The 15,820-nt window shown below is 42.4% G+C and overlaps 1 protein-coding gene across 2 annotated transcripts in view; it reads left to right on the top strand.

Moving 5' to 3' along the window:
• lrrk2 (leucine-rich repeat kinase 2) overlaps window positions 1-15,820 on the top strand; it is a 60,435-nt gene that overhangs the window by 27,784 nt on the left and 16,831 nt on the right. For both annotated transcript variants that reach the window (XM_023955455.2, XM_078948231.1), the window contains exons 25-33: window positions 6,765-6,913; window positions 8,994-9,087; window positions 9,183-9,369; window positions 9,439-9,620; window positions 12,171-12,391; window positions 12,467-12,594; window positions 12,676-12,894; window positions 12,977-13,178; window positions 15,632-15,720. In XM_023955455.2, the coding sequence (XP_023811223.1) occupies window positions 6,765-6,913; window positions 8,994-9,087; window positions 9,183-9,369; window positions 9,439-9,620; window positions 12,171-12,391; window positions 12,467-12,594; window positions 12,676-12,894; window positions 12,977-13,178; window positions 15,632-15,720 (1,471 nt within the window). The remainder of the gene's footprint in view (window positions 1-6,764; window positions 6,914-8,993; window positions 9,088-9,182; window positions 9,370-9,438; window positions 9,621-12,170; window positions 12,392-12,466; window positions 12,595-12,675; window positions 12,895-12,976; window positions 13,179-15,631; window positions 15,721-15,820) is intronic.

Genomic DNA, 15,820 nt, shown 5'->3' with positions numbered 1-15,820 from the left:
CTGAAAGTACAGATTTCAAAATGGTCCTGTTTGGTTGAAACTGAGTATTTTTGTTATAAGAAAGCACCAGAAATGGATTTAATTGGAATTGATTTGATTGATTGATTTCAAGAATTGTAGTCAAAGCAATAAAGAATGCACACAGATTTATCAAACTCATTACAAAAATGATAAAAATGCATAGATTAAAAAAAATAATAATTATTACAGATGTTTTAAGGCTGTGAAACCCAGAACTTTTATACTTTTCTCATGTTTCAACTCTCAAAGTTCAAATCTTCATAGAAAATTAAGTCCAGTTATTGGTTAAAAACAGAGATCTGGGGCGCTAGCGAGCAGGCAATGGAGTAGGTCGCATGTTTAGCGTGCTCTGCATAAATTAGCAAAAAAAGCCATAATACTCTAAAAAGTGCCAAGAAAACTCGTGCGGCTTAGCAACCTATCTTCTTTCCTCATCGCCTGGATTTTATTCTACAAGCTGAAATGGCAAGTAGTCTCCGCAAATATAAATATACGGGCAAAGCTGCTGCCTCTGCTAGCAAAGCGTGCTCAGACTCAGCTAGCTCCACACTTAGCACACCACCTGAAGAGCTAGGAGCACCAATGGAGCCGTGTGAACTGTCTGAGACGGGACTTCTAGATCTGAAGAGCGACATACTGGCCTCGATCAAATCAGAAATAACCCAGCTCTTCCAGACGGAGCTCGCAAAAGTGATAGCGAAGGAGTTCGGGGAGGTGAAAATGGAGATGCAAGCGGTCCGAACAGAGTTGGCCAACAACACCGCCACAGTGCGGTCAGAGTTGAAAGCAATTCAATCTACTGTGTCAGAGATGGAGCGAGGACTTTCAGGGTGTTCAGATGACATAACAACTTTACAAAAATCTGTCCAGCAGCTGGAAAAACACATGTCGATCCTCCAAGGAAAGTGTGTGGATATGGAAGGACGCATGCGGAGATCAAACATTCGCATATTGAATGTACCCGAGGAAGTTCCGACCACACCCGATTCAATCTCCAAACTACTCAAAGAGGTGTTGAAAATCAATAAAGAAGTGCTGATTGACAGATGCCACCGCGCTCTACAGACGAGACAAGCAGATGGGAAAGCCAGAGCGATCATCGCGAAGATGCACTACGATCAGGATTACACTGAGATCTTCCGCCGTGCCCGAGCTGCAGGTCCTCTCCTCTACAAAGGTGCCACCATCCTCATTTTTCCCGATTATCCACCGAGTGTAGCCAGCGCCAGGGCGGCCTTCAATGAGGTAAAAAAGCTTCTGCGTGGACGGGAGAACGTGCGTTATGGGCTGCTTCACCCGGCACAGCTGCGGATTACACACAATGGAATTGAAAAACGATTTAAGGATGCAGCACAAGCCATGACGTATGTGAAGGGAAATATTCTTTGAGGAGTGATCATTTTTTACTTTTTTCTCTTCCTTTTTTTTTCCTCTATTTTTTACTCATCTACGTTATTCCTGTGGGGTTTTTTTTGTCACACCGGGAGACTGACGGAAATGCTCATCTGTCACACACAAATCATACTTCCACTCTATATGACTACTAAAAGGATGGTAATCTGAATAAATAGGTAAACTATGATCGGAATGAACCATACCTTTTCCTCCCTTTTTTTATTATTAAACTTTTTTTAATTCAATATATATATATATATATATATATATATATATATATATATATATATATATATATATATATATATATATATATATATATATATATATATATATATTTATATATATATTTTTTTTTTTTTTTTTGTGTGTGACCTCTTCACCTGCACCATTTTTGGACATTTAATCTGAATGTCAGATGTTAAAAGGCTTTTTGGTATTTCTACTCTTAAATATTTTTGCAGAGCAAACTGGACGCTAGAGTTCTAACAAGCACATAATGTGTGGATTTTGTTGTAAGAGGGTTGTTTATGATCACCATGTTCTTGTTGGTGATGGGTGGGGTGGGTTACCTGTTGCACCTAAAGTTATTTTATTTTCATCTGTTGCATCTATTTCTGTTAAAGTGATGAGATCTCATGTCTTACAGGTTGTATTTACTTGCCCAGATTAATACCTTAAAAATACTGTTTTTCATAGCCAATGGCTAGTCAGTTATTCAATAATCAGTATGGCTGTTGCCCAGTTAATTTTGTTAGCTGGAATGTCAAATCACTAAATCATCCATTAAAACGTAGGAAGGTGCTCTCACATTTGGAGCAGCTGAATACTGACATTGCCTTCCTCCAAGAAACTCATCTAAACACCTTTGATCACTCCAGACTTAGAGGGGGATGGGTGGGACATATTTTTCATTCTACCTTTCATTCTAAATCCAGAGGTACAGCCATTCTCATTAAAAAATCAATTTCTTTTAACATGACAAAAGTAGAAGCTGACCCGTCTGGAAGATATATAATAGTAGTGGGAAGATTGAATAATACTCCTGTTATACTGGCAAACATATATGCTCCTAATTGGGACAATGGTGTTTTTTTTACTGAAATTTTTTCCCGAATACCAAACATAGATTCGCACCATCTCATCCTCGGAGGTGATATAAATTGTGTACTAACTCCTTCCCTTGACCGTAGTTCGCCTAAATCCACACAACCATCACAGGCATCACAAGTGATCAACCAGCTTCTTAAAACATATGGAATGTTTGATGTCTGGAGATTCCGGAATCCCAATAGCAGAAGTTACTCTTTCTACTCACCAGTACACAAAACTTTCTCACGAATTGATTATTTTTTCCTTGATAGCAACCTACTTTCTCTAGTCAATAAGTGTGAATATCAAGCAATAGTTATATCTGACCATGCACCATTGTTAATGTCATTGAAAATGCCAAGTCCAGGTAATAAATATCGACCATGGCGATTTAATACTCTACTGCTTTCAGATAGAGAGTTTGTTAAATTTATTTCAAAGGAAATAAAGGAATATATCACACGTAATAGCACCCCTGGAATGTCCTCTAGCTTAATTTGGGAATCATTAAAAGCATACCTTAGAGGCCAAATTATATCTTATAGTGCTAGAACGAAAAGACTTCTAACTGAAAAGATTAAGAGGATTGAAAATGATATTCTCCAATTAGATCAGGGGTGGGCAATTCCAGGCCTCGAGGGCCGGTGTGTCTGCATGATTTCCAGATAGTCTTGCCCTACTCATGGCTGATTACCTGGTTCAGGTGTGTCCAGCCAATAATCTTGCCCTACTCATGGCTGATTACCTGGTTCAGGTGTGTCCAGCCAATTAGAACATGCTAGAGCAGGGTATGCTGGAAAACATGCAGGAATGCGGCCCTCAGTGCCCACCTCTGAATTAGATGATATGCTAGCTAACTCCCCTTCATCTGACCTGTTCAAAAAGCGCCTAGCTCTTCAGACCGAATATAATCTGTCGACTACACGGCAGATTGAAAATCTTTTAAATAAATGTCGATATAAATCATATGAACATGGGGAAAAGATAGGTAAAACACTCGCCCATCAGCAAGTGGCTCAGGCTATTATAGCCATCAACACTGAACAGAATGTGAAGTTAACTGACCCTTTAGAGATTAATCAAAGGTTTCATACATATTATACACAGTTATACACCTCAGAATCTAAAAAGGATCAAGTACTTTTTGACAAGTTTTTTAGCAAGCTTAATCTGCCTAGAGTAGATGAGGAAGTATCTCAAAATCTGGAGAGACCTTTTAAAACAGAAGATATTCAGAAGGCCATAAATTCTATGCAAAGTGGGAAATCACCAGGACCAGATGGCTTCCCAAGTGAATTTTTCAAAACCTTTGCAAAAGATTTGTCCCCTATATTACTCTCAGTCTATGATGACTCCTCCCTCTCAGGTTCTCTCCCAGAGACTATGAGACAGGCTGTTATCTCTTTGATACATAAAAAAGGTAAAAGTCACTTAGAGTGCAGTTCTTACCGGCCTATCTCGTTATTAAATGTAGATAGTAAAATCTTTGCTAAGATACTAGCACATCGCTTGGAAACTGTTTTGCCCTCTATCGTATCTGATGATCAAACAGGGTTTATCAAAGATCGTCATTCTTTTCATAATGTTCGAAGACTCTTAAATATTCTTCATCATCCCTCTCCACCAGATACATCTGAAATAGTTCTCTCGCTTGATGCTGAGAAAGCGTTCGACCGTGTGGAGTGGGACTACCTTTTTTATACACTTAAAAAATGTGGCTTTGGCCCAAGGTTTATCTCATGGATACGTATTCTCTACTCTTCCCCAGTCGCAGCAATTCGTACCAATAATAATCTTTCACCTTTTTTTAAGCTGGGACGTGGAACAAGGCAAGGATGCCCCTTATCACCTTTATTATTCGCTTTGGTCATTGAACCTCTAGCAATTACTCTTCGAGGTGATGATTCTATTAAAGGTATTCAGAGAGGGGATTCTGAACACAAAGTATCTCTGTACGCGGATGACACATTACTATATATATCTGATCCCCTATACAGCCTTCCTCATTTATTCACACTTTTGCGTGAGTTTGGAAAAATATCAGGTTATAAAATAAATATGCACAAAAGTGAACTGATGCCCATAAATCCTGTTGCACTAAAAGATGTGTCAAATTCCATACCATTTAAATTAAGCCAGCATAAATTCAAGTATCTAGGGATTTGGATCACAAGCAATTATAAACATATGTACAAAACAAACTTTATTCCATTGTTAGATAGTGTAAAACAAGATCTGCAACGCTGGCAATCCTTACCAATTTATTTAGGAGGCAGAATTAATGTTGTTAAAATGAACATCCTACCTAAGTTTCTATATCTTTTTCAGTCTATTCCTTTATTTTTAACAAAAACATTCTTTTCTAACCTAGACAAACTGATTTCATCATTTATATGGAATGGGAAGACTGCCCGCATTCGCAAAAATATTTTACAATACCACAAAGATTATGGGGGAATGTCACTTCCCAATTTCCAATACTATTACTGGGCAGCAAATATCCGTACATTACCTTATTGGCTAGAGACATCAAGTCATAAGGATCTTAAATGGTTAAATTTTGAACGAATGTCATGTCAATCTGCCTCTTTACACTCTCTACTTTGTTCAACAATACCACTGTCATAATCCCTCGACAAAATTTCACAGAACCCAGTAGTTAAACATTCACTTAAAATCTGGGCACAATTTAGGAGAAGCCTGCACCTTAAAAATATGTCAATCTATGCCCCAGTTGTGAAAAATATTATGTTTCTCCCTTCCATAACTGATAACTCTTTTACATATTGGTCCGCAAATGGTCTGAGAACCCTGAAGGATCTGTTCATCGAAGGTCAATTTGTTTCATTTCAGAGACTAAAAAGTGAATTTAAAATTCCTGATGTTCACTTCTTCAGATACCTTCAACTTCGAAGTTTTCTATCTACCACATTCACCCATTTACCACCAGACTCACTTCTTGAAAACATCTTGACCTTTAATCCACAGTCAAAAGGACTCATCAGCAAAATATACACTGCAATCAACTCATCAAACACAGATCCACTGACTCATACCAAAAGAAAGTGGGAAGAAGATTTGGCTACGGACCTATCAGAGGATGTATGGCAGACTGCTCTTCAGAATATTTATTCATCCTCTATATGCTTAAGACAAAGGGTTATACAATTCAAGGTGGTTCACAGACTGCATTGGTCCAAAGTAAAGTTAGCTAAAATCAAACCAGACCTTAATGCTAATTGTGATCGTTGTGATAGGGTACCAGGTACACTTTCGCATATGTTTTGGTTTTGTCCGACACTAAGGGCCTTCTGGCACAACATCTTTCAACTTCTCTCTGACGCATTGGGGACACACATGGCTCCTGAAGCCTCAATTGCAATTTTTGGTGTATCAGAGTTCTCTCTGCGGCTTCCAAGTAAATCCAAAAGTGTGATCGCTTTCACTACACTTCTGGCCAGGAGGCTAATCCTCCTACACTGGAAAAACAAACAACCCCCTACTTTTAGGAAATATCTTGTGGATCTTATGTGCCATCTTACCGTAGAAAAAATCAGATATTCAATGAAGGGTTGTACTGCAGGGTTTTTTAATGTCTGGCAGCCAGTTCTGAGCAAGATCAAAGATATTGATCCATTGCTTCTTTCTGAGGGGTAACACTGTTACTCCATTCAGCAAAATCTTTTTTTATTGTATTTAATTATTTTTCTTTAGGGTGCAACAGGGGGGGTTTGTTTGTTTGTTTGGGGTATTAAGGGAAAAAAAAAAAAAAAGTTTGAATGTCTTTTACACTGTATATGTTGCTGAATACTCAAATAAAAAGAAACTTGAAAAAAAAAAAAAAAAAAAAAAACAGAGATCTGATCGCAACCCACGATCTATGGTGAACTGCAGGCGTTCTGCATGGGGGACAAGAGACGGAGGAGATTGATTGACAAGGTCTACATCCAATCACAAGGCAGAACACAGAAAAGGGTTCAAAAGTGCGCTACGAAAAAATCTGCAAAACCACAAGTCTGTGAAAGATGAACTGTGTCATGGTGAGGGACAGCTGTAGACACAAAAAGTTTAAATAATAATAGTTTATTTAAGAGGGAAAGGAAAATAAAACCAAAGACACATGATTAAAAAACCAGAATAAGCAAAGGCTAGTTTTCATCTGTAGTCCCCTGCTAATGATTTAAAAAGAACACAAACACACACAAACAATACGAAATACAAATATAAACACTTACTTTATTTTTTTATTTTTTTAGCAACTGCATAACGGAGCTGTGCGTTCCTCTGTGTCTGCCAGAGATCAAACTACTGGATGTGAGCAGGAACAGTGTGGACAACATTTGTCCAGACTTCTTGAGCAACTGTTGCAAACTGGAACATTTGAATGCCTCCATGAATAAAATCGGTGAGTATTGAAGAGAACGTCGGACTGAAAACCTGCAAAGAGGACTGATCTTTCCTTGAAAAATGGTCTAAAAGCTGTGGCAATTTTCCATCTGGTAAAGTCTTCTGGACTTGCTTACCTTATAGAATTGAATTAAATGATACTTTATTAATCCCACAATGGGGACATTTGTGTCATTTTTTTTGTATTTTTTTTTTAATTGAACACACACATATATAAAAACCATCCTTCCGTGAGTGGTTTCTCCTCCAAGCTCGGGTCCTCTACCAGAGGCCTGGGAGCTTGAGGGTCCTGCAGTATCTTTGCTGTTCCTAGCACTGCACTTTTCTGGACTGAGAGGTCTGAGGTCTTTCCAGGTATCTGTTGTAGCCACTCCTCCAGATTGGGGGTTACTGCCCCGAGTGCTCCAATTACCACAGTCACCACTGTCACCTTCACTTTCCAGGCTTTCTCCAGTTCTTCTCTGAGTCCCTGGTATTTCTCCAGTTTCTCATGTTCCTTCTTCCTGATGTTCCCATCGCTTGGCACTGCCACATCCACCACAACGGCTTTCCTCTGTTCTTTATCCACCACTACAATGTCTGGTTGGTTCTCCATTACCATCCTATCAGTCTGGATCTGGAAGTCCCACAGGATCTTTGCCTTCTCATTCTCTACCACCTTCAGAGGTGTTTCCCATTTTGACCTTGGGGTTTCCAGTTCATATTCTGCACACATGTTCCTGTATATTATTCCAGCCACTTGATTGTGGCGCTCCATGTATGCTTTCCCTGCCAGCATCTTACATCCTGCAGTTATGTGCTGGATTGTTTCAGGCGCCTCTTTGCACAGCGTACACCTTGGGTCTTGTCTGGTGTGGTAGATCTACACCTTGGGTCTTGTCTGGTGTGGTAGTTCTACACCGTGGGTCTTGTCTGGTGTGGTATATCTACACTTTGGGTCTTGTCTGATGTGGTAGATCTACACCGTGGGTCTTGTCTGGTGTGGTAGATCTACACTTTGGGTCTTGTCTGGTGTGGTAGATCTACACTGTGGGTCTTGTCTGGTGTGGTAGATCTACACCTTGGGTCTTGTCTGGTGTGGTAGATCTACACCTTGGGTCTTGTCTGGTGTGGTAGATCTACACCGTGGGTCTTGTCTGGTGTGGTAGATCTACACCTTGGGTCTTGTCTGGTGTGGTAGATCTGAACCTCTATGGCTCTGGTGCTCAGGGCTTGTTCCTGAGCTGCCAGGATGAGTGCTTCAGTGCTATCCTGTAGGCCATTTCTAGCCATTGGTAGGACTTCTTGATATCAGCCACTTCAGTTATGGTCCGGTGGTACATCCCATGCAGGGGTTTGTCCTCCCATGAGGATCTGTCCTCCAGCACTGTATCCTCTGTTCTCCATTGCCTGAGACATTCACTGAGCACACTGTCATTTGGGGCCTTGAGCTTGATGTATTCATGGATCTTGGATGTTTCATCCTGGATAGTGGCTTCTATGCTCACTAGTCCTCGGCCTCCTTCCTTGCGGCTAGCATACAGTCTCAGGGTGATGGATTTGGGATGGAACCCTCCATGCATGGTGAGAATCTTTCATGTTTTAACATCCGTGGTCTGTATCTCTTCCTTTGGCCATCTTATTATTCCTGCAGGGTATCTGATAACTGGCAGTGCGTAGCTGTTTATTGCCCGGGTCTTATTTTTGCCATTGAGCTGGCTTCTCAGGACTTGCCTTACTCGTTGGAGGTATTTAGCTGTTGCAGCTTTCCTTGTTGCCTGCTCCAGGTTGCCATTTGCCTGTGGAATTCCAAGGTACTTGTAACTGTCCTCGATGTCTGTTATTGTTCCTTCTGGGAGTGAGACCCCTCCTGTGTGGACTACCATGCCTCTCTTTCTTGAGCCCATATGACATCCCAATGTCAGTACTGTAGATCCTGGTTGTGTGGATCAGGGAGTCAATGTCACGCTCGCTCTTAGCATATAGCTTGATGTCATCCATGTAGAGGAGGTGACTGATGTTGGCCCTTTTGGCGCCACATCGGCCACATTTTTTTTTTTGACATGATGAAGTCCTAAAATGTTAGCTGTCTCTTCCAGGTCACCTGTCTCAGCTGCCCATCAAGATCACAACACTGAAACTGGCAAACAACAAATTCAGTCAGGTTCCAGCAAGCGTCCTGGACCTCCCAGTGTGAGACCTTTACTTCTCCATCGCTCCCACATGGGCTCTGCTGTTACTACGTCTCATTTTTCTCCAGCACTTATGGCTTCTTTCCTTCTGTCTAGTTTGAGGTCTTTAGACATGCGGGCCAACACCATTGATTTCCTGCCTGGGCCGAGCCTCTGGGCGTCCAGCAACATTCGAGAACTTATTTTTAGTCAGAACTGCATCCAGAGCCTGGATCTGAGTGGACCTGTTTACAGATGGGCCAGACTGGAGAAACTCCACCTGAGTGACAACAAACTCTCAGAGGTGAGGAAAAGCTTCCTGACCTGAAGGAGCGAGTTCCGCTGGCCTCTCTCTGATGTCGTCTGCATGCAGGTTCCTGCACAGATTGGGTTATTGGACGGCCTCACTTCTCTGGATGTGAGTCACAACTCAGGCCTGCGGTCCTTCCCTGATGAGATGGGAAAGCTGAGCAAACTTTGGGACCTGCCGCTGGACGGCCTGCGGCTGCAGCTGGACTTCAAACTCATCGGCAACAAAACCAAAGACATAATCAGGTTGGGGCTCCCTGCTAACCTCTGCAATGATGCAATCCGGATCATAAACATAGCGTTAATAGAAACCTTTTAGATGTTAACAGTATAGATAACTCAAATTATTCCCTGTATCAAATCTGCGACAAACATAAGTTTCAGCGGAAATGTGAGCATGAACGCTTTCACCAACTTTCCAGAAACAAACACAAATGACTCGCATAGGCATGTTAGGACAGACAGGTCATAGGATGAAAGGTGAGGCGTAGGATTTTACATTTTTCAACACCCCCCAAACCCTGCCCAATAGGGTTGTGTACTGGCGATATGATACATATCCCAAAATTGGACTGGAACACTTTTTCTTTCTTTTTTCTTTTTTAAAGCATGACTTAAAAAAACTCTACCTGAATTTCAATACGTCTTCCATTGCAATGAAATTGTAAAATTCAGTTTATTTAATGATCACAATGCTAAACACTACAACTTACACAAATTCATTGTGCTTTAATTTTGGTAACTCAAAATATAGAAAGGGAACAGTCAACATTGTCTGATTTCCACAACAAAATATTGTTTAGTACAAGGAAAAAAATGGAATGAATGTGTCTTCACCAATAGGGTTCTGAAAGTCTGATTGGTGTAAAAAAAGGTGCAGTGTATTTTCAATATTGCTTAATGTAGCTTCTCCAGTATTTCTAAACTGAATGATGCCTGAATGGTACTTCAAAAATAAAGGGGGGGGGGGGGGGGGGACACTAATTCTTTCCAGAAACAATGAAGTGATGATGATGAGGCAGCATGACAGGATGAAGGAGACGCTTTAATGTGGCTAAGAGGCTTTGTTTACATCACAGTCTGCTCTGCACCGCTGCAGCCACGCGTTCTTACACGCTGAAGTGAACTAGTAATGGTCATCGCCACGATGTTGTCCTTTTTTCACACATCACTCTGATCCATGAGGTCACTGAACCAGAATCCATTGCTGTGAGGTTCTGCAGAACTTTGGCCCGCTTTGCCGATAGCATTTTGGCCGATGCTCCGTGCATTAGAACCCGTTGTGCAGCTGCAGAGCTTCACTCGTTCTTATCTGAGCCGCTACATAGCACCACAATCCATGTTTTCATATGTTACTGGCAGAAACATGGCACAGAGTTTCGGTTCGGTACCCATTCTAAGTAAAAACTAAGTAGTGCATGTCTCATAAAAACAAAACAAGCTGCTCCTCGCTGAGATCGTGTAGTCTTGTGTGGTGTAGAGCTGCTCAAAGAGGCTCAGTGGGCTCTGCTACCAACTAGCGACAGAGGTTTAAGTGAAAAACAAGAGTCAGACGCTGAAGGATGCTCATAAATAATTAAATAAATATCGTCCTTATAGCATCAGGTGTCGCCAAATGAACTATTGCAATATATCACAGAAATTATTTTTTTCTAACACCTTTCCTGCACAAGCAGCCCTTTAGTGCTGTTAACAAGGTAAGTGTGCTTGTTGTGTGCAGCCTCACTGTTAGAAAAGAGGAAATTGGACATTAAGAATGTGTGTGCCCACATGCTATGGGCATGTAGGTATCACCTGTGCAGGATTTATGGTCGGCATGGAGAGAGTGCTTGCACTTCCCCAATGACTAGACTGTGGCATTGAGACGCTGTACGACAGCATCACCTACATGTCATAAGTGTGTGTAACTTACATTATTCTTACAAATACTTTTCAAAACACACTCCATACCCATACCAGGAGCATCTTCAGTGCCCTTACGATGCAGCTGCTCCACTCTACGACCCTCCACAAACCTGGACATTTCAAAAACCCGTTACAGTTCAACACCCGGACAGGTGCATTAAAAATAATGCTACATTCACACTTCACACCGGGCATGTGAGAACGCACTAAACGCACGTTCAGCATATGGCGTTCACACTGGAATGTCGCCATCTGATACTAGCACATGTAGTCACAGTTGGAAGAGGCTTTGTGTGAAATGTCAAAGCAGTGCCAATCTGGTGAATCTTGCTCCAGGCTTTTTCTTTCACAGCTCTATTCCGATGAATGAAAGACTCGCTGTCGTAGAATTCCAGCCGAACACAAACCACAATTATTAATTTCTCCTCCATGATCAATTTTGAAATGGTTGGTACTTCCGTGAATTAAAGGGGATGTCATCCAAACGACACTGCCAAATCCAAGATTGGTCAAAGTTTAGCCTGTTAACTTTCAATGCACGTTCAGTGTTTCAGATGTAGAGCCAGAAAATTGACTTAAAACCTTTGCAAGTTTTGAACTCAGAGACCTGAAACCGCCTCTATGCACGTTTACATAAGCTTTTCATTAAAGTGGTTGCCTGAATGCACGTTGCTGTGGGAGATATGACTGTAGCTTCAGTCTCAAGCTCCGCCTCCACTGAGCTAAAGGTTCATCTGAGTGCTGCACAACCTGAGCTGTGCCTCTCTAACCCAAACGTCCTCTCTGCTGGTGCATCATGTCTTGGTTAATGATAGATGTTTGGCCTCATGACATCTTGAACAGAATGCAGTGGAGTCAGATTTGCACCCCGTTTCTGGAATTGTTTTTCAGGTCCCTGCAGCAGCGACTAAAGAAGGCGGTGCCGTATCACAGAATGAAGCTCATAGTGGTGGGGAATCCCAGCAGCGGGAAGACCACGCTGATCCATCAACTGATGAAGCAGAAGCGCCAGTTGAACTCAAATCAGAATGCTGCAGGCATTAACGTCTTAGACTGGACCATCAAGGACCGGGATAAGAAGAAAATGGTGCTGAATGTTTGGGACTTCACAGGTTAGAAAACCTGCTCAAGTTGAGGGTAACTTTGCTTTGGAAGGCCAGTCAGGAGTCCCTTTCCATCCTTAACAGGGGGGGAAGAGTTCAGTGGCTCCCATCTTCACTTCCTCACTTCCAGGGCTGTCTACTTGGTGGTGTACAACCTCAGTAAAGGATCCAGTCAGGTGGATGCTCTCAAACCCTGGCTCTTCACTATTAAGGTACGGACAAAGTCAAGGTGCATGAATTTGGCTTGTTTTCCTTCAGGTCAGACACTCGCTGCTCTCGTCTGTTTACTTCAGGCGGTAGCACCGCTGTCTCCGGTCATCCTCGTGGGCACTCATGCAGACGTGAGCGATGAGCTGCACTTCCAGGACTGTCTGAAGAAAACCAGGGCAGAGCTGCTGAACCACCAGGGCTTTCCAGCAATCAGGGATCATCACATGGGCTACTTCTGTGAGGACTCCGACTCCATTGCCAATCTCCGCAAGGCTATCACAAGGGAGGTCACCAGCTTTAAGGTGGAGCAACGCAAACACAGGATGGAAGAGTTCAAATCACGTCTACCTCAACCCTGCTAATGTTTTCTGCTCTTTTTCACAGATCCAAGGCCAGCTTGTCATGGGCCAGCTGGTACCAGACAGCTATGTGGAGCTGGAGCGTAGAGTTCTTCTGGAGAGGACCAGAATCTCGCCAGAGTTCCCCGTCCTCAGGCGCTACCAGCTCCTCCAGCTCATCCAGGAGTGTCAGCTGCAGCTGGAGGAGGCGGAGCTTCCTCACGCCGTTCATTTCCTCAGTGAAGTCGGTCAGTAGGAGTGGAGCCTCGAAGATGCTCCTGCTTTGTCTGGAAATGATCCCTTCCTTTGCAAATACCCTTTTGGCACATTTACCAAAAGTCTACTTTTACGACCAGAAGTTAGCAATTGACTCGAATACAAATAAAGGTCAAGGGTGTGAGACACTCAAATTCGTATTATTAACCTCTTGTGTAAACCACTTCCATCATTACGTCACGTGTGTCTCATACTACCATCACACGGGGCTCGGAAACGCACGTTTGAGCGACTGATTCCAATGTGAAAGCATGCTTCAAACCCTCACTATTCAACAGTGCAACAGCTTTTCCTTTACCTTGCTCTTGTTCTGCTTGTTTATTCTATTTATTAAGAGTACCACAGTACCATTAACATTTTCAATACAACACATGTCCTCACATCTTAATGACTGGAAAGGAGCAGTGAGAAGAATGAAATTTCAGTTTTATTTCTGCCCCCGTATATTAAAGCTTACAGACCCATTCTGATGAAAATCTTTAGAAGTTCGTCTCTGAGTTGTGGGAGGGACCGTCAGCGTGGAGCAACCCCTTCCCCTGCTTCCCCTAACCCAGGGGTCGGCAACCTTTTTTACTCAAAAGAGCCATTTGGGACCGCCCCTAATAAAAAAGAAAGCACCCGGAGCCACAACCCGTTTTGACATCATTATATATATTATGCATGTATATATTATTCAAAGGTGCTCATTACGTCGATCGCGATCGACCGGTCGATCTTCAATGACATGAGTGTAGATCGCGGGCCAGAAAAAAAAAAAAGAAGTACCGGTACTTCTTTAAAATCCACCAAAGTCCTCACTGAGAAGGACGAGACTTGATTGACATGTAGATTGGCCAATCGGACATCGTCTGAAGCATACGTCGCTCCAAATGCACATTATGTTCTTTAAAGGATGATACCGCGGCCGCGTTGGGAGGAGTTACTGGTTCTGGTCTGATCGCTGCATGGAGCGATGTGTTTATCAATGCATGGTAGAAACTGAGAATGTGGAGAGATCAGGTTTATTATTTTGAAGAGTTCTACTTGGTAATCATGTTTCCATGTGTGAGTTCATAAAATCATCCCAGAGAAAGTCTCTGCTTCAACTCCTGCAGGGAAAGCTGCGTCTGAATCTGACGCCCGTGTTTGCATCTCTCTGACAGAGTTTGAAGCCAAAGCCCCTCCTCCGCCTCTCCACCTGCTTTTCCTCTCTACCTGTTCACCTGCTCACATCCTCTGTAGCTGAGAGTTGGTTTCCCCCGCGCTCCTCAGTGTGTCCTACACAGAGAGCGCTAAATACGATAGTCGGGGCGCTCCAGCGCAGCACAAGGATGAAAGAGCCGGATGCAGGGGGATAGAGCGGGTTAAGCAAATGAATGGAAGAAGGCGGCCCGTAGAAGAAAAATTCAATATTGTACACATTTTATTATTGGTCAGAACAATCTTTTTTTTTTTAAATATTTTATTTTATCAGTCCAGTACGAAAAAGAACATCAACAAAAGCTGTGTTGGGCGGTTTTTGGCTGGGTCTGGCGGTTTTCAGATGACTTTTGGGCTGGAAACTGTGACTCTATCGTCAAGTCACGTCAAGTTCCCGGCAGAAGATCGGAGTGTTTATTGAAGCCGCCCCCCGTGCCTCTCCCTACTATCAGCTCTGCAGGTCTCGCCCGATAAATACGAGCTCATTACGAAGCTGTTTTTTACGTGGCTCGCGCTTCGTGCGGAGCCAGCAGCGCCTTTGAAATGGCATGAAAAATGAACAAACTAAAATACAATTTAATTATTATAAAATACTCATTATTTTCCAAAGTCACAGGGAGCCACAAGAGATGGATGAAAGAGCCACATGTGGCTCCGGAGCCATGGGTTGCCGAACCCTGCCCTAACCCATAACTGAGAGCTCTATGTTTACACTCTCTCCTACTGCCTTACAGCCCCTCACAGCCCCAACTTAACATTAGTGGTGCAGCAAAAACGGTCAGTGATAATGGAACAATCCAGCTGTTCAGTTTAGATTTGGATTCCAGCTCAGATGAGGAAGACAAAGACGTTCATGGATTTTATTTTCTGCAAGTGGATGGATCAGAATGGAGCGGCGCAGGGAGCTTGTGGTCCTGCCAAACGGCATTTTTCATCTGCTCCAGATTCACAACCATTTGTTTAAAAAGAAAACTCAGAAATGCAACTTTGAGCTTCATTTTGTTTATATATGTTATTGGAAAAATGCCACAAAAACATGTTTAAAACACCAGAGTGGGTCTTTAATAGTCTTGAGCCTTAATATTACCATACTCCTTCTTTAATTCGGGTCTGAAGACTTAGGTTGTGATCAAACTACCACAGTAATGTAGACATGAAAATAATAGAATTATGTCAAGCGCCAGTTCTTGCATATTCCCTTTGAGGCTTTGGTTTATGCTGAAAATGGTGTATTTTTTTTCTGTAGGGATCTTGCTGCACTTTAATGATCCTGGACTCCGCCTTCAAGAGCTCTACTTTATCGACCCGCAGTGGCTGTGCAACATCCTCTCTCAGGTATCTCAGACTGATCAGTGTGTCTGTACAACACAAAAGCTAAGGCAGCGAGCTGAAATATCAGTTGAAAACGGACACACAGTGGTTTTTTTGGTTTTTG

This window comes from Oryzias latipes, chromosome 6 (genome assembly GCF_053564925.1).
Source record: "Oryzias latipes strain Hd-rR chromosome 6, Olatipes_Hd-rR_3.1".
NCBI classification, from domain to species: domain Eukaryota; kingdom Metazoa; phylum Chordata; class Actinopteri; order Beloniformes; family Adrianichthyidae; genus Oryzias; species Oryzias latipes.
The sequence above is the reverse complement of the archived record's forward strand: the minus strand, read 5'-3'. Positions and strand labels throughout refer to the sequence as shown.